Raw genomic sequence first — 21,931 nt, forward strand, 5'->3', positions numbered from 1 at the left:
AGGTAACGTGGAGCCTCCGAGCATGTTGGATATTTATTGGATTAAAATAATTTGAGATGATCGATACGCCGCCTGCTGCTTTCGTCGTCGGGTTTGAATGCTGAAAATGGATAAGGCACACTTTCTCTTGCAGAACATTAGCCGAGTGACTCCACTTAACTCTACTGCAGGCACTGCATCAGGTCTTTCTCTTGCACAACGTCACGACCAATCGTCGAACGAAGGCGGCGGTCACCGCATCGCGCGCTTCTGCGGCCGTCTGGAACGCTCTTCCTATCCGATATTAGCAAGCCACTGGAGCTATGCACTTTTAAATCTAAATTGAAAACGAATTTTTTTAGCGCGGTTGACTACGTACGGTGCGGACGTTCAACATACAATACGTTGTACACACACGTGCAGTGTATGCGCGAAATGTTGCATTCACACGTGCGCGTGTGTACATATACTGCATGCTGCAATATAAGGTTATTTCAACAAGACTAATAATAATGGTATGATAATGCAGCAATATAGTAACAACACTTGAAAATGTGCATACACAATGCAAAGATAAGAAAAATAATTACACGAATGCCGCAAAGAACGGATTCACTTGCCGTTAAGAGCATAACTCCTCTACTTGCAGGAATATTTTCAGTGTAATTTATTACTTAGATGCGTCTCCACTGCCCTTGCCGCACCGCGGCACTCGACGCCATACGGTCGCCCCGAACGAGCACCGTCACTCGAACGATTCGCCATCGAGGCGTCCGTGTGACCGACGTCCTCACGAGTGGACGGCGAGATGCACGAACATTTTCCTCGTGCCGTTGTGCGTTTTTTTTTTACATTATCACGCAAAAAAAATATACACAAACACATACAAGGTGGTTTAACACGTCGGCTTTCGCGACCAGTATCCATAATACGGGTTTTTTTGGGTTAGATCGAGCAAAAATAAATGTGTCGTTAAACCCGCCACCACCCGACAGCCAGTTACGAAGGTTCCTTACGAGAACAACATGCCAGTTTGTTGCTAGTACAGCACGCCAGTGTGCTGGAGAGTAAATCCAGGACGAGTACAGCACACCGGAAACAAACGGACACGTTCTGTTTACGTGACAAACCTTACTAATTGGCTGCGTCTGGTGGTGGCGGGTTTAACGACACATTCATAGTTATGCGATCTAACCAGAAAAAAAAACTGCGTTATGCACATACAAGGTAAATAAATTGCTCAGTCGATTCATTCACGCCTTCCAACGGATGCAGCACTCTCATGGTACGTAGCCAACGGTGCTAATCCGAGGTGCGGGGGAAGGACAACCAAAGGCAAACAGGAGTTCGAGAGAAACGAGCTTTCAATATGGATTTAAAAGGGCGTAGCTCCAGTGGCTTCCTAATATAAGAACGAAGAGCGTTCCAGGTGGCCGCAGAAGTGCTTCTGAATGCACGATGCAGTGACCGTCTTTGTTTGATGGCTCGCCAAAAGCCGCCGCTGCTGCTGCTGCCGCCGCCGAGGATGACCGGGGGAGTTCGCGCGAGCACGGAGGAGGTGGAGGGGGCGCGTCGTCGCGGATGCGTTCGCCGTATTAATTCATGAACATCTCTGGCTGTTAAAAGCAGCTTTATTATGGCATATGCTGACTTATACAGTTCATTTGTAAAGAACAGCGAAATAAGTGCCACTATTATAAAGGCCAGTTTTTTTCCAACACATCTCAGATGCTTTATTTGTAAGGTATTTTCATGCGGATGCATTTCTATTCTTGCAAAGATGTTGAAATTCTCATTTTTTTCTCTCTCTCGACAAAATGACTCCCTGACTTTTTCGTAGATTTTTTTGACCCGCATGACTGCCGGATTTCCTTTTTAATTCCTTGTTGGACTTTTTGTTCAATACAAATCACATCAACAACATTGAAGACATGTGCATTGTTGCCAAAGATAATTCATGGTTTCAAAGGCTGCACTTCATTATCAATTTGAAATGTATTTCGGAAAACACCAATACTGATACAACATCTTTGCATACAAAATAAAAATCCACATTCCAAGCTTTGCATTTTAGGTTCACAATGCCCAAGAAGGCAACGCAATGTACATTAAGAAGCAAAAGGTCCTCATCAGGACAAGAGCAGTTAGGCGAACCAAAAGTTAATATCATTAGTTCCGGCGAGCCAACATTTCATGTCAATGGTTCACACAGTGCAGTTAATTTTTACCGTGTTAATGTTAAACTACACACATTATCCGAGCCCCATAGCTACTCAAGTTAAAGACTACACATTAAACCGCATCAGTTCAAAATTCGTGGTTCTAGCACGAGTGACTACGGCTATACAGTATTACCAACATGCAATTGTTCTCTGTGTGTGCCTGTGTGCAAAGCCAAGGACCAGGCAATTGTCGAGCTCGAAGAGTTGAGTTGGTTTAACAATAGCATCGCCTTGGTACAAACTTGACAATACAATTACAAACAAAAGTATCTCTGTCGTTTGATGCACAACTCGAGACCTCGCACCGATTCAAACGGCAACACCATTGAACGTAGCAGTGCGGTGTGCAGCTCCCTCTAGCTGCGATGTTCTTGCGGAGTTTATGCGCACACGAGGTGCAACCACGCGACTTCCCAGTAAACTCCCAGGGCTAAGTGTACTTGCGTTCACTTGGCGCTTCAACAGAGCAGAATCTCAACGCGCCGTGGAGAAAACCCACTCAAACACACAAAGCGTGGCAAAAGAAGGGGAATGCAGCTGGAGGGAGAAAAGGACGTGAGAAATGATGAGCAAGGGACATCACAGGGCACAAGTGTCGACCCAGGCACGTACGCACATCGGGACGTCACAGCCCATCAAAATCCCAAGCGTCAGCAGAGTCCTGGGCAACAGGGGCTTCCCAATCCGGGGTCATTTTTTCTTCCATTGTGTTGCCAGACGTTTCCCTGGACTCTTTGCCGATGCTGGGTTTTCTTGGTGGCCGTCACACCTCACGTGTACGTGTGTGCAGGCAGATCATCGTGTATCTCGGCCACAGCGATACCCTTCGCTCACCGTTCTTGTATGTCTTAATGTCTTATTTCCCCCCTTTAGTTTGTCCCCTGTCATGATGCTTGGTTATGTCCTTTTCACGATTTGTACTTTTGTAAGGCGCTTTGCGATGCTGTGGAATATAAGTGCCAAATAAATGCAAATCCTTTTTTCTGCCTAAAATGTGGTACAAATTCAACAGTGGCTAAGCATATATTTAAAATGTGAATTTTTTTGGCATCCACAGGTTACGAGAAAACTAATAGAAGTATACTGCACAGCTGTCAATATTCCAGAAAAAATGCCACTCCCTGTATATATTACACGCACACATATCATGCACTAGTATTAACCAATGCCACATACCGTGATGGCAATGCATGCAAACTGGCCAACAGTTTTCTAAAGCAGTCGCATTATATTGAGCCGAGCGTGTAACAGACAGGCGGTTAGACAAGCGGGTTGAATCAACGGCGCTAAAGCATCTAAAGCAGACACGGAACACATTAATTAGTCCTTGTTTGCACTTCTTCATGATCTTTGATGTCAGTTTAACACGTAGTTAGGCTTTCGCGACCAATATTATCCATAGAAACGTTTGGGTCAGATCGTGTAAATATAAAATGTGTAAATTCACAACTGTAAATGTTGTGGATTTACTCTCCAACATATCGGTGTGCTGTACGAGTAACGAATTGGCATGTTCCGTTTACGTAACAACCCTTACTAGTTGGCTGTGTCGGGTGATGGCAGATTTAACGACACATTTACGCGATCTAAGCCAAAATCCTCCATTTTGGATATTTAATGTGTTTGGATATTTTTTCATTCTTCTAAAACGAGTAGTACCTCTCAAACGTTTACATTTCCAGGAAGATGTTTCAGCACTTGGCAGGAAGTATGAGATGTTTCAAAAGTATTTCACTGTATGTACGAGAGTCCATTTTAGGATTTTAAAAAACACTAAAGATGTCCACAATGCTATTTCTTTCAGAACTAAGATTCAAGAATTTATTCACATGATGAGCTACTCAAAAGCCACATTGTTGATTGAATGTTTTGAGTTTTGTTTAATAAAAAACACTATGAAATAGATGACGAGCTGGCCCTTAAAAAATACTACCTATTTTAAGGGTAATAGCAGTTAGGAGTACAGATGAATTCAGTGCTTGGTGAGTTCAGCCAACAGCTAACAAGATATGTACATACCTGTCAACCCACTATCAGTGCCTACCTTATTACAGACCAATCCAGACTTTATTGGTCACCCCGTTGATACCATTACAACGTTGATACCACCAAATCCCACCACAAGGGAGAAACACAAATACATAGAACTTTTTATTTTTTGCCCGTGTTGAAAAGGCTGCTCACTGTATGGACCTGAAAACTCAATTTCCCTGTATAAGAATATGGGCAAACCGTATGGGCTGACAGGTATGTATTTGTGTAGAAGAGTCTCTTGACCACAGCACCACAACAAAATTCCCAATGTTAGCTCTCCAAAGCAACTTGTAAAATCTACATTGTACTCGCCAAGTAAGATTACATTGCATTCAAATATTAAAATCACTCAAAAAGTTACACAACTACTTCAGCACAGACAATGCACAGCACAGATATCAAATACAGCTTTGCAGTAAGCTGCAAAGCAATTTTGATTTTTTTTTACCTAAAGTACTTAAAAATAAAAAAAATACTAATCCTGTGATATGTGTGCAAACTGATTCTTAAATATGCACTTGACCGACAGCATATTTTCTTTAATTCAATTATTTTGTGAAATTCAGAACTGCATTCTCTGAATGCAAACAACCATTCACTCATGTACTGGGCACTGCTGCGAATTTTTGGAACCACAAAACTCGTCAAAAGTTTGGAAATTACTATTTGGCTTTAAGCATATACGTAAAAAAAAAGATTTCTTAACAACCAGATCTAGTAGTGATCGATGCATTATTTTTGCTCAAGGGGTTAGCTAAATGCTTAACGTTTGTTAACAATCTCAAAATGTGTTTCACCATGCACCGCCATGCACCAAAAAACAGTACCAACTGGTCAATAAAGAGCGTGATTTCCAGTGACACTCGCCTTCCAAAGCTTGTGCCGTACAACAAAGGTTCGATATCATTAGGCTGGAGCACCCTCGCACTTTGCTTTTCACGATTTTACAACGATGAGATACGTGCCTGATCTGAAAAGGTGCGTTGCCAAGCATCAGGTGGTGGGGACACCACTGGATGCAATTGTGTTCCTCGTTTCTTAGAAAACTGGTCAAAATTATTTACATAACTTTTCCAAGGTCATTTAAACTTCATGACATTGTTTTGGTTGGGCTCACCAATTGCTGTCCTGCGGACACTACAAAGGACCACGTACCCCCCTGCAGCACAAAGTCACGGTTATGCGAAACTTCTGCCACGCGTCGGCTCGCCACGCTAAACTAACCGCGCGCCAATCCCGGTGAATTTCAAGCGATGGTATGCCACCGCGGCCGGTGAAGACGCGGGTCTAACCCGATCACAGGACACGCCGCGGGCAAACATTCAATTCGCAGGCAGATGGGACGGTTAAGTTTCGTGGCGACGGCTTCCTATTCACTCGTCGACTGCCTTAGTGGTTCCGCATCGGGAGCGTGCGCGGAAGGCGACCTCTCGGGTTATGGGGGGCGGGGGGGGCGGTGGCAAGGGTGCGGGCCGGCTTACAGCAGCAGGCAGCGGTGTCTGCCCTTGCGCTTGCGCACCTGCAAGGCGGCACGGGTGGCCATCTCGAACACCTCGCGCACGCCATCCTTGGTCTTGGCCGAGCACTCCATGTATCCGAAGGCGTTGATGCGGTTCGCCATGTCCCTCCCTTCCTCGGACTTCACGGGCTCCTACGGCCGAGGAGCACGGCCAACGCAGCACAGGGGCGGCGATCCCTGGGTCAACGTGGCTTTTGAAATCGCGGCTGGAGTTGCACGCGGCCACGCATTGGAATTCTGTCCCGTTTAGTCAAATGTATTTAGTTTGTGTAGAAGTTTTATAAAAAAGCATGTTTTATTTAACGTTCGTATGGTTCAAATACATGTTTTTACAAAGTCTAAAACAATATAAGTAGCCTCTCATTCAAAGGAGGACCCATCCTTTTACAGTCCGAAGCCATTGCTAGAAACGCCATATTTCTATGGCAAGAGGCATCCAGAGAGTTATGCTTGACGACTTCCCACAAAACGTTACTCATTTTTTTTATCAGCCCTCGAAAAATGGAGGAGGGGGGGGGGGGGAGGTCAGGTCAACTTCCAGGTGGGATTTTAAACTCAAAAGCCCACCTTCTGATTTGCGAGCCATGCTCAACGCTCACATCCAGGCGAAGCGTATCCCCGCCAGCTGGCTGGAGGTCGTGCCCCCTGCCCCGCCGCGTCAAGGCACCAGCGTGCGCGCCCCCCCCGGCTCACCTGCTTCATCTTGGCGAGCTCGCGCCGCGTGCTCTCGTCGTTGCGCAGGTCCTTCTTGTTGCCCACCAGGATGATGGGCACGTTGGGGCAGAAGTGCTTCACCTCTGGGGTCCACTTCTCGGGGATGTTCTCTGGAAAAGCGCGAGCAACGTCGCCTCAGCCTCTTGCGTTCAAGCAAACGCAACGGGCACCAACCCTTTCCCGATCATCGTCGGCATCAATGTCCGCCACCAATCCACCGCCGGATGCAGGACTCGGCCAAGCCAACCGCCACGTCTCGCTGATCCTGCAATGCAACTATCCACCCAAGCAACTGCTGCACGCGGGACCGATCTCATCGCTCCATCTCCCCCGGTGGACGTCCCCCTCAGACGCGTTCCATTCCTTGTCCAGTTATGATTCTTGCCCGCCCATCGACCGGTTCAGCGACGGTCATCTCTCTTCTATTGTTACCCCTGGACCAATTCAACTGTCTCTAAGTCTTCTTTGGGCAATATAGGTGCAAATGCTGATGTTTGTCTGGTGTGTTTTGGAATACCAAAACGTTTTTTTTCTTTATCAAGAAAATGATTCATTTGTCCTATTGAAATAAAACCCACTTCACGTGGTCATCCTCATGAGGAGTGGGGCAGACACGAGTGAGGATAAGTGGTTAGAAGGGAAAAAAAACTGAAATAGACACACGGCAAGGAAGTGAGCACAGCACTTTGTGAAGTGAACGCATTCTAAAGTAGCAGTTTTAAACTACGGTTACATGCCGCACCAAGTTCAAGTTTCAGGATTATTGTGTAACCAGGTGCGTGTGCTCGAGGTACCATCAGTCTCGTTTGCAAAGGGTGACCTGGGTCAACATGTCAATAACATAACTAAACGCTATTCATCATGCAACACTGGCACGTATTGCAATCAACATAATGAACGATTATATCACAACTATAATGCATATGAACGTCTGGAATGACCATGTAAATTAAATTATCTATCTGCTGAGTCTGTGTAGTTTACAATATGCAGACTGGAGAGGGTAATAGTTTGTGTCAGGCCAACAGAATGTTTATAGCTTTTTTTTTAAAAGACAAGTGCTGTACATCACCGTGTGAAACGAATTACTCCGAGGTTATGTTCAAAATGTGAAGAATGGAGGCTGCCCATCCGCCAATTTCCGATCGCTGGCACATTCATTAAAACACATCTCTCACCCACTATGGTATACTTTTCCACCATCTCACTGTTATTTCGCAAATATAATTCCACTTAGCACAAACACCGCTTTTTGTCTTGACAAGTTGGGGCACACCAGCTTTTACGGTTAACACGAGAGGTTTTGACTCAAGGAAGGCAATTTCTTACATCAGTATGAAATCCACTATCTCCACCACAGAGGCCTGTAAACAATCACAACCGGCCGGAAACCGGGAGAGGAGAAATGGGGTGGACAGTAATTTATACGGTTCATGCAATTGCCGATCCGATCTGAGCCAAGCACTAAAACAAATCCCAGATTCTGGGCTGCACACACCTGGGAATTAGCGTTTATAAAGCCTGGGTGGTTAGGAAGGGAGGAGGATAAGTGGGTGGCCGTGTAATGCGTTTGGGTTGTGCTTGTAGACACAGGTTTTGTGCGTGTATCTGGGTATTTGTGCAGCGAGCTCCTATTGTGATCATATATACAAAACCGTCTTGCCCATGATCATCGCTCCTTACCCGCAATGGATTGTCAGTCTAAATTAGGATATTGCATGTATTTATGCAAAATATAGGCAGCAATATGTAAATTCATCCTCTCCCGCTCCAACAGTCAATAGCAGCCTTCCTCATACTGCTACTTTGCTAACGATAAAACTTAAGGAAAAAGGCACTTCCTGAAACTTACATATTACTTTTTCACAGTACAGTAATAACTGGAAACCAACCCCATTCATCAAATGGACACCTAAACAGCATACAGCTCCAGCTCAATAGTGCCGTATCCTCACACGGCTCTAGAAATCATTTAGTAGATGTACCACATTTTTAAGCCCTCCTCCTCCCTTGTACATATTCTGATATGCTGCCCCTGATCTCATTTATATTAATCTTGAATTGAAGCTTTCTGGAACTGCAGGAATCCATACTCTTTGGTTCTTTCGGTAAAGTCACGTAGGTATATTATTTGGAAAAATTGGGTATCGTGATTGCCACCTCCTCAGTGACTGTTCAGCATCATTACGCATCATTGAAACGAGGGCTTTACGGTTGAGGGTACAATAAAGGTGGGAAAAAACCCCATCAGCAGCGGAGAGTGCAGGCTGAAGCACAGCCGCTCGGCTCGCTTCTGCTCAGCTTGCTGCTCCGCGGGACCGGCGCAACACAAAACTCCACGAGACACGTCGACAGCATTTGTGCGAGCTTTTCTACGGTTAAAAGAAAAACAAAACTTGAGAGCCGGCACACAAAACTCGTAACGGAATTAACCAAATACTGGGTGTATTGATCACACGGTTAAGACAGAGGGGGCAGGCTCAGCCACAAGAGAAAAAGTACAATGATCCTTCAGGTAATGACCCTCTCTTTACGAATGATGTCGGCGATCAATAAACATCCACGGTGAACCTTTGCACCAGGCGACGGCAGGCGGGCTACCGCTCGCCCGTGCCACCGTCAAAGCAATGGGCGCGCGCCGCCGCACTCAATGCCCTGGAAAGCGCCACTTCTCCAGCAGCTCCTACCCAAACTGTCGGGACTGTCAATGGAGAAACACATGAGGATGACGTCTGTGTCCGGGTAGCTCAGGGGTCGCAGGCGGTCGTAGTCTTCCTGCCCTGCAGTGTCCCACAGCGCCAACTCCACCTGGCAACCCGCGACCACAAGCACACAGCACACGTGGAGAGAGCGGTACCAGGCTGCTCACGCTATTTGTCTAACCCCTTTGCTGGACAACTAAGACTCGCTCACATATACACAGTACAATGCTAGACATCCTGATTCACCCTCACCCCACCCCCACCACCCAACTTTGAAATTATTAAAAATTTAGGATCGCGATCACGAACTTGGTGGCTATATGTCTCGTTGCTTCCGATTAGTTTGCTCCGTTTCATTCATCCCATGAACCTACAAGTAACAATTAACAACGATCGCGTAAAATCAGGGCCTCGACATGCCCTGTCAGTCGTGGGAACTGTTTAACTACACTTCACCGTGCTGGTCAGTGTGGGTAGGTGAGATGGTACGCGGCACCGGGTTGGACATCTCTCACCACTGATGTCAGCCGTGGCTGGGAATCAAATTAAGGTGACCGAAGTGATCGCGCAGTCCACAACCACTGCCACACTGCTCCAACGTTTGTATTGTTAGTTTCTCCAAAGATAAAATATATTTGCATACTTCACACAAATTGTAAGTAATTGATTATTCGATTTTTATACGTCCGATTTGATGTATTTATAGTGACTATTCATCTTAATCAACCAATGTGATGCTTGTTCATAAACCTGTTTTATAAATAAAACTTCATTTAAAACACCGGATTATAAGTACCAATATCGTTGGTCCTTAAGACACACAAAACTACGAAAGCATGTTTCAACCAATAAATAAAATTACCATATGCATTATTATCAATACCTTACAACATTTTGACACCACCATAAAATAAACGCCAACTCGCACCAGTGTATGACAAGAGTAGAAATGTTTCTGCAAAAAAAACTTCTAAAGTTATATATATTTTTAAACATGAAAAAAGAAGCCACCCAGAGGCAAACCCAGGGAGAGGAAATATCGAGAGAGGGAATGGGAGAGAGGGAATGGGAGAGAGGGAATGGGAGAGAGGGAATGGGGAGAGAGGGAATGACGAGAGAGGGAATGGGAGAGAGGGAATGACGAGAGAGGGAATGACGAGAGAGGGAATGACGAGAGAGGGAATGGGAGAGAGGGAATGGGAGAGAGGGAATGACGAGAGAGGGAATGGGAGAGAGGGAATGGGAGAGAGGGAATGACGAGAGAGCGAATGGGAGAGATGGAATGGGAAAGAGGGAATGGGAGAGAGGGAATGGGAGAGAGGGAATGGGAGAGAGGGAATGGGAGAGAGGGAATGACGAGAGAGGGATTGACGAGAGAGCGAATGACGAGAGAGGGAATGAGAGAGGGAATGACGAGAGTGGGAATGACGAGAGAGGGAATGACGAGAGAGGGAATGGCGAGAGAGGGAATGGCGAGAGAGGGAGAAGCCTGCATCGCCTTCTCTGACACGAAGACCTCCCGAGTGACTGAGGAGAGACCAAAGGGGGACCCAGATGTGGTGCCCATGCACTGAAATGCGCAACAAGGCACCCTCCCACACCCCAGAGGGATGTTGCACCAGGGTCACCTGCAGGCACCTCCCCAACTGTCCATCACGGACCAGACGGAGACAGTGCTACAACCAATGATCCAGACCCAGGCATCGCCAACAGCGATGGTGGTGGTCACAGCTGGTCCTGCCCTAAGCCGCAATACACAGACCCAGCTGCGGGTTGATTTTCCTGCCATTACTCATGTTTAGACAAAAACTGAGAGGTGGTAAGGATTTTATATATCAGCTGATAAGAAATATCACTAAACCTGTGGCTAGCTGCTGTACTAAGGTCCCCGGGGCCAGCAGAGCAACCGGAGGGAAAGGAAAAAAATAATCTACTGCTGCAAATATATATATTTTTTATCACAGCGTGCTGCTACTCTGCATCTCCTGTTCTGCGTCCATATACAAAGCATAAAATCTGAAGTGCGCATGCGCGAGAGCCTGGGCAAAGTGATGCAATCGCAGCCTTGATCGCGCGGTTCCGGATCGCTGGCTCGTGCGAGTCGGTGAGGGCGTTGCCCCACGTGGCTGTGCAGAGCCAGGGGGCGACCCAAGGAGGATTAACCTCTCTCTCTATCTGGGTTGGCGGTTTTTTCATGCATTTCTTTTGCGAATTAAAAAAGAATCTGTACCGTGCCGAGTTGCGACGAGTTGGCATTTACAGTATGCCGGTGGTGTAGCTACAACAAATATATAGACTAATGCTTCAGACAATTCTTCAAAACAGAGAGAGGACACAATGAGTGAAGAATAATCCTGCACTTCACAGCACAATGCCTTGAATACAGTGCTTTCTAGAAAAGCCCAAAGCGTTAGCTTCACATGTACCCTTGAAAAGAAAATTCCAAAGCGTTAGCTTCACATGTACCCGTGAAACAAGATGGACAGCCCTTTGTCAATTAACTGCTGTATGGAGGCCTCCCCTCACCATGTGGGTTTAGGGAGCTGCTTTGTCTTACTACACCACGCTGGTCAACGCGGGTTGGTCGAAGGTGAGGGCCAGGCATGACCGGTTCAGGTATCACTCACCACTGATATTCGCCATGACCGGGAATTGGGACCTAGATTTTTAGGTTTGTAGTGCATTGCACTAACCACTATACTACCACTAACCCCTCCCCCCCCGACTTGTTACATGTAGTAATGTTCATGAGAATGGTGGTGAGTTGTATTCATGATTGTGCACCATCACCAATGAGTGTAATAACTATATGGTACAAGAACAGCAAATGTGATGTTTGAAAACACTTGAGGATAAACATTGACAAAAAAAATCTCCCAGACTTACAGGCTGCTGTGGCGTGTTTTCGTGCCAATACATGAATGCATCAGGAGAAAAACAACCCCCTTTTGGCAACAGTTCACTTAACACAAGGAATCCACCGAGTTACAATGTGTCAAGTGTTTTGTGAGACTTATTTCGTGCACAGGCTTTGTTGCTTTCGCACATACGGAATAAAAACGCAGGTCACCACATACATCTTTATATCAAGCGAGAAGCCGAAACCAAAACCAGATGTTAACTACCTTGCCTGGTATGCAGGTGGCTGTGGGTTCGGTCCAGAGCCCGACACCTGCTGTATATTTGGAGTTTGCATGTTTTCCCTGCAGTCGCGTGGATTTTTTTCTCCGGGTCCTCCGGTTTTTCCCCTCCACATTTATAAACATACATTTAGGAGTATTTGGCTGCTTTACATTTCCACATAAGCCACGTCGTTGAGCCATCATTTGTGGCCAGGTCGCTTCTGAAACAGCGCTATATAACTCTCAGTGAGCCATACCTGGTAAAATGAAAGTACTTTAGTTTAGTTTGTTTCATATGTGATCCAGAGATTACTGATTCGCTCTCCCGGCACGACAGTCAATCGGCAGCTGTGGAGTGAAGCATGGGTGCTTCCATCTCTCCCAAGGTGTGTGGCCAGCTTGGTAGATGAGGCCACTGTGTTCTCGAGAGGGGCTTTCTAGAGGGGCTCCCTAGAGCTCCTGCTTGTGGGGTCCCATCCTCCAGCATTGGCGAGAAACAAGCAATTTCAGGGGCTGCCTTAATTACACAAAGTAGCCAAAACATGTTGTTCAATGTGTGTAAAAATATCTTGTTGTGTTTATGGAATGTGATTCTTTGGTACGATAGCACACACTATATAAACAGAAAGCAGATTGTCTGATTGTAAGGAACACTCAAGGCACAATTTAGGTTTGGACCCATGAGTATATCACAAATCATTTAATTTCACTTTAAACGAAGAATCAGATTCCTCATGTTTTCCATGGCACACGAAAACATGATATTCTTGCAATGTGCTGATAATCTGATGCACTACTTTTCTGAATTCATAAAGGGGTTGTGTCCATCATCCTCATATCACACCTATAGCCGAAGGCCTCAAGCCAATGTTACTGCCGCACTCGAGGCTGCACAGTTGCAGGAAGTGTAACTGGACTGGGACCAAGCATAATTGCATCACCACGGAATCTGCCACAATACCATGGGCGACGGAAAACGGATCTGTTGAGGCAGAGCAGGGGATTGAGCAAACCGCAATGCCATTAGGTTTTACAGTGGGACGAGCAAACGCACAAAACATTTTTAACGGGCTCAATAAGAGGCTCACCTGCTTGCCATCCACCTCAATGTCGGCCACATAGTTCTCAAAGACGGTGGGCACGTAAACCTCAGGGAACTGGTCCTTGCTGAAGACAATGAGCAGGCACGTCTTTCCGCATGCACCATCCCCCACAATCACCAGCTTCTTGCGGATGGCCGCCATTCCTGTAACCGCAAACACACACCGGAGCAATGCTAAATGGCGTCGGCGTCATACACATCGTAAGTGTGGAACAGCTCAGGGCAAGCGGTAACAAAGTACAGGTAATCCAGCGGACTCTTATAAAAAAACATTTTTAGACCATTGCATACAAAAGGAACGATTCACACCTTTGTAAGGGTTGGGAGTATTTTAAGGCTGGGGTTATTTTTGAACATAAACTGTGAACTCGCAACCAATAACGTGAGCCACCTGGCAACGCAAATGCCGAAAAATGTGTTTCATACGCAAATACTAACACAGGTCGAGACATTTGCTGACCTCAAGCTAGAAAATCAGAACAAGGTATCTACATCATGAGACCTCCTTTGCCAGTACCAACATATAAGAATAGGTTTTTACCCTTTTTTGGCAATAAACTTAAACCTTTAAACGAGGAATCATGTCTGCATTAACCACAATACTTGTGGTCAGAATGCAAACATGATTCCTTGTAAAAAGGTTTCAGTTTTGTTGCCAGAAAAAAGGGGAAGAACCTTTTCTTACAGAACAAGGTAATACATTTTGACTTTCAATACATGTGTACCTATGTTGGACAATATGGGTAATAAGGTATCATACATAATGCTCACTCCAGTGTTTTAGCGAGGACACCGTTGTGAATTAAAATCCTGGTTGGGAATTGACTCAGGCTATTATTTATTCATAAGTAGCCAGGATCTATAGACTGCTGCATGATAGCCTCTCAAAACCATTAACATCTCTCACTTCTTTGTCATGATACAATGATCATCTAGTTCCTGCACACAGGATGATTTCATTGCTCCATCTCCGCGGTGTTCATTCTCTCTCCGGCACGTTCCTTCCTTTGGCTGCCGCTCTGTAGTTCGTGGGTGATGGTCGAGAAACCTTTCCCGACACCAGCTTGCTCATGTATTTGGTAGGTTTATACATTTCCAGTTACCCTGTTCCCAATGGTATTCGAAAACAGGAGTAAAACTTGTGATATGAAAAAACGCAAAGCTCTTGAACCAGATTACATAATTGTGGACATTAAATATGAAAGACGAGTTGTTGGAAACAAAATTAGCGAACCTATTGATTAAATAGATACACGAATGAGGTTAAAGTGTATCACGGAATGATGCCTCATTTACCTCTAATGTTAAAACTGGCTTTTACAGATCCATTCGCCTCTTACCATATTATCCTTTAGAGGGTAATAAAATACCACTTTTTATCTCCGTGGAAGATATAAAGTGACTAATAAAAATATGAAATATCACAGACAAGAAGTTCTTGTACCTCCACATTTGATGTCAAGTAACACACAATCTAGCCATCACATTTTACTCAAGAGCAAATACCACAATAACACTGGAAATTCTTGACAATATCAAGCAATAAATATAAGACGCAGTAAAATCTATGCATTTTTATCTCAAACATCCTCATCACACTTTCATTAAATAATCATAAATCCCACCTATTGTTATGCTGACATCATAACAAGCATGGAGCTGTCAGCACCAACAAAAATGTCTGATGTACGATAATGCAAAGCTTCGTATGTTTTCAGTATTGTTTACACCTCCTGCAGAGAAACCAGTGGAGACAAGTGGCAATGCTCCCGAGTTTGGTTAAGAATCTTGACATGCACTGCGAAACCTGCAATTTAAATGCTTAATAATCAGACGTCACACTTCGGGCCAGGATGTGATGAGCTGGCAAATGTGTAAGCAGTGGCTTCCTAACGAAGCTGAACACTGCCTGTGACCTCTAGGATGATCTATGGGAAAACTCCTCCAGTCTAAATTATACACAATGGCACCCAAAAATGTACCTGGAACACAAAACCATAGTTCTACTTAAGTGTTCGGCCATTAATTATTATTTGAACGCTGAAACATTTTTTTAGTAGCTATCCATCTCATATCTGAAGTAAAACTGGAATGCGCTGCATGTTCCAAAAGTGAATACAATTCAGCATTTAACACTTCTCAAACAACGCTTTGGCACAAGAACAATTAGATATGCTCGAAGTAAAATATTCCTTGAATAAACAATAAACTGTGGCACAATTATAACGGTGCACAAACCAAGGCGCATTGTTTGTAACCATATTCATATCACATTGTATCGGTATAGCGCACCATGCATTTTAGAACGTCAGCTGCTCTGCACGTTTCGCGGTGTATTTACGACACGCAATTCCACTGCAGACATGGCTGCCGAGCATATATACTTATCACAGAGGATGCACTCCGGGCAGCGTTGAATAAAATAAAATCCACAGCAACACTAAATCTACGAGAACCACCAATTACGACATCTGAACCCGGTTACACTTAAATAAATATAAATTTGCTGTTTTGTTTACATCAACGCTTGGCTTGACCAATATTAGTCATACTAGCTGTAGCAACCATCATAGGAATCTTCGATATGGTGACTATCACATAACCCACAATTACATGTAGAAACCTGTCGTAACTCGGCCACTAATTGGGGACAGGGGGCTCGCATTTTACACTCGAATTAGATTTTGGACAATAGATCACCTATTCAGTGACTGTTTAACACGTAGGCTTTCGAGACCAATATCATTCATAATAAAACATGTTTTTTGGACCCACTTATCACTAGTAACGAATTGGCATGTTGTGTTTACGTGACAAGCCTGACTAATTGGCTGTGTCGGGTGGTGGCGGGTTGAACGACACATTTATATATTTACGCGATCTAACCCAAAAAAAAACCCCCTCTATTATTCAGTGACTATTGGCGATCGCAGCATCAGTGTCAACCGCGAGGGTCCCCTCCCCACTCCCCTGATCACTGCTCAACAACATACCGTGTCTTCAGTGCTCAACGCCCTTTGACGACAAACCCAACTATGCGGGTCGCACCCTCCACCGAGTGCGCCGTTACCTGGTGGGCAGAATGGGGCTGGCCGCCTTTCCCCGACAGGGCTCGGTCTAAAGAGTCAAGTTACTCCTGATAATCCTCACGTGGGAACAGCGCAGACACAACAAACCCTGGCCGAGGAGCACAGAATCATAACATAGAGACGTGCCAGAGAGGACGGTGCTTTCTACTGCACTCATGATGCAACGGACACGTGTTAAACCCCAGGTAACAAAACTAATTATCCTCAACACACACTTGTAGAAGTATCCGAAAACAGCAGTTTTACGAAAAATGCATTTATAATAAGCTAGCCGAAGTGTTGTACATGGGTTAATATATTCGTGGCTGCGTTTTTCTCTCAAAGAGGACTCTGGATGTTTGGACCATAACACCGCATCCGTTTACTTGATGTGCATGGCCAAAAACATCATTCGCATCATGCACTTTAATAATGTCATCAACGCCAAGTATTGCTAGTGCCAGTGGGCAGTATTGTCGGGTCTCAAAAAGAAATCAAGCGGCAGCTGGCAGCTTTCAACAGAGTCCATGCAAAGCCCAGTCACACTGCATGATCGGGACAGAAATCAATACCGCCCTAGATTGTACAAATACAGGGTACTTCAACAAAATGTTAACACTTCTGAGAATTTGCAACAATACCGCAAGACATGTGCTGTCTCCGGGCTCTGGAGACCAACTGGAGAAGATTCCAGGTACGTGTTGACAGTGATGGCGAACAAGTGGAGACTCTGACTTTTTGAAGCTATTAACATTACATTTGTTATCACGTTACAGTGTATTATCTGCTCTTTTTACATTAAAAACGATAGTCCCATAACATTGTAAACATTTATTCGAAGCACCCTGCATTGCGGTGCGGACGTATTTACACACGAATACAAACATTACGACATCCTTAACTGAAATGAGGGAGGAGACTTGAGTTCCCACGGACGCGAGGGAATAACAAAGACCAGCAGCAGCATCATCACCAGCATCATCATCAGCACATGTACCCATCTGCCGTGATGAGGTCACCTCTTGGCGAACCTTGCAGCACGATCCATCATCATTCATTCACCCTCAAGCACTCAACAGAGGCGTGTGTCTGTGGTACCGACAGAGACGTCTCTGGTTTGGGCTCACGGACTTAATAAATACCCACGGGGCTTCACGACTTCCTCCAGCCTCACAGTGGAAATAATACTTCTCCATAATTTAGGTTATATATTTTTTTTTGGGGGGGGGTGTGTTAGATCGCGTAAGTATTGTGTCGTTAAACCCGCCGACACAGCCAATTAGTGAAGGTTTGTCACGTAAACAGAACGTGGCCAATTCGTTACTAGCACAGCACACCGGTGTGTTGGGGAGAAAATCCACAACATTCACAATCCGAGTACGACGTTTCGCCAGTAATTACAACTAGCTACACATCAGACGGACAGCAAGATTTGGGGATACATCCTCCTGTTTCATTCCTTAAACAGAGGGGTCGATTTTGATTTAAAGCTTTCGTGACTGCAGTAATTCATATTCTTAGCTCTTTCGGTAAAGTCACGTTGAAGGGAAACAATAAAACAATAAAATATATATGTAAAACAATATATTTTATTGTTTCCTTTCAACGTGACTTTACCGAAAGAGCTAAGAATAAGAGGGGTAGATGTGATGACATCACTTGAGCCCTTCACTTCTACAGACCCAGAAGGTTGTACAAAGGCTCACTCGCGTAACAAAACACTCTCATGGATTTCAAGCAATACTTAACCGTCGACAGGTTGTTATTCCAGAATATACCGCGATACATTAATATAAACAACTACTATTGACGAGGCTTGCAACGATTTACCCTCAAACAGAGGAGATATTTCGCAATTCTGGTCGCCATTCTATTAAACGTGATGCACCGTATCATCTCCCGTGGCACTAGGGTTTACGTGAACCAATTATACCCAACAAAATAATCGATTAATCGTTCCATACCAGTTGTACGATGCTACGGACACTGCATATACTGCACATCGTTTTAAGGAAAACGATTACATATCTTCTCGGGTATCGAACGAGCAAATTATATGCTCATTGCTTCATAAATGAGAAACTCGACAAACACTTAACAATTTAACAACTAACAATCTGCCTTTCGCACATCTCTATACTAAATCAGCCTGCATATATAATGTATAGGTTTAATAAACAATGTATAGTTTTATTTGCCATCTGCTCGTCCACTGTCTGGAATGTCGCGTAGTCTATCGTGACATTAGAATTAACTACCGTATCAACGCTACGCCAATGTCTTATGAGCATCAAGTCTTTAGCGGCAAGATTCCGCACGCTGTCTAGATTACGCAATGTCATGTTCTCGTTAACTAATCCTCGTCGAACGTTTTAACGCGTCGGCAAGCCCCGGCCTCGCCCCTCGAGGCGGGCTCCACCCACGCCCCGCGACTCCAAACCGCAACCGAGGGCGGCGGCGAATCCAGGCAAGCGGCTAGGCTTCGGCGGACAACCGAGTGGCGGACTAGGCCTCCTCAGGACGGACGGTCGCCTTGTGTCCGACAATGAGAACGCCGCCACACCGGAGCGACGCGAGTACGAGGATGGCGGTGGCGCCGCTCGCTCCCTCCCTCCCTCCCTCACTCACCGCCGGCGAGCACCACGACTCGGGTCGGGAATCTCCGCTCGCTGCTCTCGCTGAGACCGCCACCAGTGGCCGCCGCTGTCTCTGCCGCCACCACCACCACCACATTCCCTACCACGCATCCGCGGGCCCCCGCCCTTGCCCGCGCCTCCCCATTGGTCGCCGATTTCCGCGACACCAATCGCGCGCGAGCGTGTCGATGGGTCGCCAGGACGGCTCTGCTGGCCAATGGGGCCGCGCCCTGCGGGTGCTTAAGTGCGGTAGGGATTGTAATCGCACCCCCCATCCCCTCCCACACCTCCCCCACCCCCCCCCACACCCCATCACCCCCCCACACTTCCCCCCACACCTCCCCCACCACCCCCATAGTTACTGGGATGGAAACCCGCTTAAGTTAACGGTTACCGGTTCGCACAAACACGTACAGAAAACGTCCATGCGTACTAAGCGGAATTTGTTTTAATGAGACAATCAAATAAAGACGAGTTTTACAAGAAGCAGGGCCGTTGCCCGAAACGTCGCCTATTGTATGTTACCTTTTGATGTAATTAGTGTTATTGGTGGATGTTCTTGGGAGCCAATGGCATCCTCTAGAAATGATCATGGGGCCCAGTGATGAGTCGCAGGGTTGATTATTCTCATAATTCGTTTGTGAAAAAACACATTCTCCTGCGGAGGGAGCTGGTAGGAACGTTGGGTTGCTCGGTCAATGGCCAGGGTCAACGGCGGCACCACGTGGTGTATTCCACAAATATGCCCGACTGTGAGGGCGGGCACAAGCCGGCGTGAGTAGGTTAAACGTTGAGTTTTATAAGGGCACCACGGGGTGACCAGCCCCTCCCCACCCAGCCCCACCCCTCCCACCCCCCACCCAGCCCCATCCTCCCCACCCAACCCCTCCCCACCCTCCCCTCCCCACCCAGCCCCACCCCTCCTATTTTTGGATGCACGACGGACGGACGAACACAATAATCCCCTGTGGGCTGGTGTAACCAGGAAGTTCCTACCAGTATAACAATAGGCCATACTCTTTGGTTATTTCGGTAAAGTAAAATAATATATCACGACGTTTCGATCGCAACACAAGCGGTCGTCCTTAGGCGGAAGAAGAAAATAATCCAGCAGTAGAACTCATGAACCAGCGAGAGAGCTGTTACAACAACAAGAGGTTATTTACGTGGCGAAAGGCAAGCAGGCAGGGTCTGAACTGGAAAGGAATTCCATCCCCGGACGCAAGCACCTCAGTTGTGTTAATGGGGGAGATTAGGGAGAGAGATTAGGGAGAGAGATTAGCATGAAATGAGCTTCCGTCGCCGCACAAGAGTACCGTCCCCGCATATGCGCACAACAGCAGTGTTAATGGGAGATTAGCACTATGTTGATGGAGGAGATTAAGCAGAGAGTTTAGGGGGATTCGCAAGTTAATGTCACATCAACGTGTAACACAAGCTGCGGCGGCGCTGCCAACTGCGCTGTGAGAGGCAAGCGCGTCCACGCAAGAGAACCACCGCAGCGGTGGTCGCGCCAGTGAGACACAGAGCCCATCACACAGCCAGAACCATCGGTACATCGAGGCTAGGGAGCAGAGGTGGCCATGTTAGTGAGGCCCCAGCCCGTTAATGCAGAAGCACCTAACAGGGCAATGCAACTCAGAGAGTCGGAGATAACAGCCAAACGGCAGGGAAGAATGGAAGCACCACATCAAGTTACGACTATGCTTGGTTAATAACGTCCTTCCAATGATTGCTCAGCTTTTACCCATCTTCTCGGTTGAAATTGTCTCTGTTTTTATATCTGGATGGCTTCATGCACAAATCTTTGATGGTAGCCCGAAGGTTTGCAGAGTAGCAGATGGTTGTCTCCCCATGGTTGGAGATAACCATCTGAGGACCCAATCAAAACCATCACCTTGCCATGCATAGCCAGTGTTACCAAAAATAATTCCAAAAGATTAAACAAACACAAGATCCAGTTCCGATTCAATACAGTATACAAAATCCGTGATTTGATCCCATCTGTGAAGGATGTAATTTCTAACATGCAATACCACAACATTTACAATCTGAGTACGACGTTTCGCCAGTAATTACAACTAGCTTCATCAGGCGACAGCCAGATTTGTGGAGAAGTCTTCCTGTTTCGTTCCTTATATAGAGGCGTAGATGTGGTGATCACGCTTCTGCGCTCTTGCGCCACGTGGGGGGGGTGGATTAATGAGTCAACGTACATGATGCATGTGCAATATGTGAGCCCTTTGATCTTTTCCTTCCTGTCTATTGTGCGTTTTAAACTAGCCGTACCAACGGTAATCCCTATTGAAGTATGCGCCCTTCATAGGCATGCATTTAAATAAAGTATTATTTTATTATTCGCTTCCACACAGCACTAAGGCAGTAGCTATCCGAACGGTTAAATTATTTATATATATTTTAAATTTCGATAGATTCTCTAATTAGTCTTGGCCAGTAGTAGCTAGTTTTGCACGTAACTTCAACATCAGAGACATTAAATTCTCCCAAATGCAACTGTAAGCAGTAGCAGAACACGCGTGCCAGTAAGGACACTCAGTTGATTTTGATAACTACCTCGCCTGGTATTCAGGAGGTCGTGAGTTCGATCCCGACCCTGACGCCGGTATATTTGAAGTTTGCATGTTCTCCCCGTGATCGCGTTGATTTTTCTCAAGATCCTCTGGTTCTTTCCTCCACTTTTAGAATAAACATGCGTTCAGAGAATTTGGCTGCTATAAATGTCCACGCGATGATACGCCACTTCATTGAGCTATCAATTGTGGCCAGGTCGCTTCTGAAATATAACTCCATAACTCAGTGGGCCTTACCTGGT

At 45.8% G+C, this 21,931-nt stretch overlaps 1 protein-coding gene across 1 annotated transcript; it reads right to left on the minus strand.

Moving 5' to 3' along the window:
* Window positions 1-1,592: 1,592 nt before the first annotated feature.
* LOC116947614 (rho-related GTP-binding protein RhoA-D) lies at window positions 1,593-19,244 on the minus strand. Its single transcript, XM_032963563.2, has 5 exons — window positions 19,091-19,244; window positions 13,381-13,538; window positions 9,156-9,276; window positions 6,448-6,578; window positions 1,593-5,886 (listed from the first exon to the last, which is right to left on the minus strand). Exons 2-5 carry the CDS (start codon window positions 13,534-13,536, stop codon window positions 5,713-5,715), a joined length of 582 nt encoding a protein of 193 aa, XP_032819454.1. The 5' UTR covers window positions 13,537-13,538; window positions 19,091-19,244; the 3' UTR covers window positions 1,593-5,712.
* Window positions 19,245-21,931: the final 2,687 nt, after the last annotated feature.

This window comes from Petromyzon marinus, chromosome 30 (genome assembly GCF_048934315.1).
Source record: "Petromyzon marinus isolate PM22_M1 ecotype Great Lakes invasive population chromosome 30, UKy_Petmar_22M1.pri1.0, whole genome shotgun sequence".
NCBI classification, from domain to species: Eukaryota; Metazoa; Chordata; class Hyperoartia; order Petromyzontiformes; family Petromyzontidae; genus Petromyzon; species Petromyzon marinus.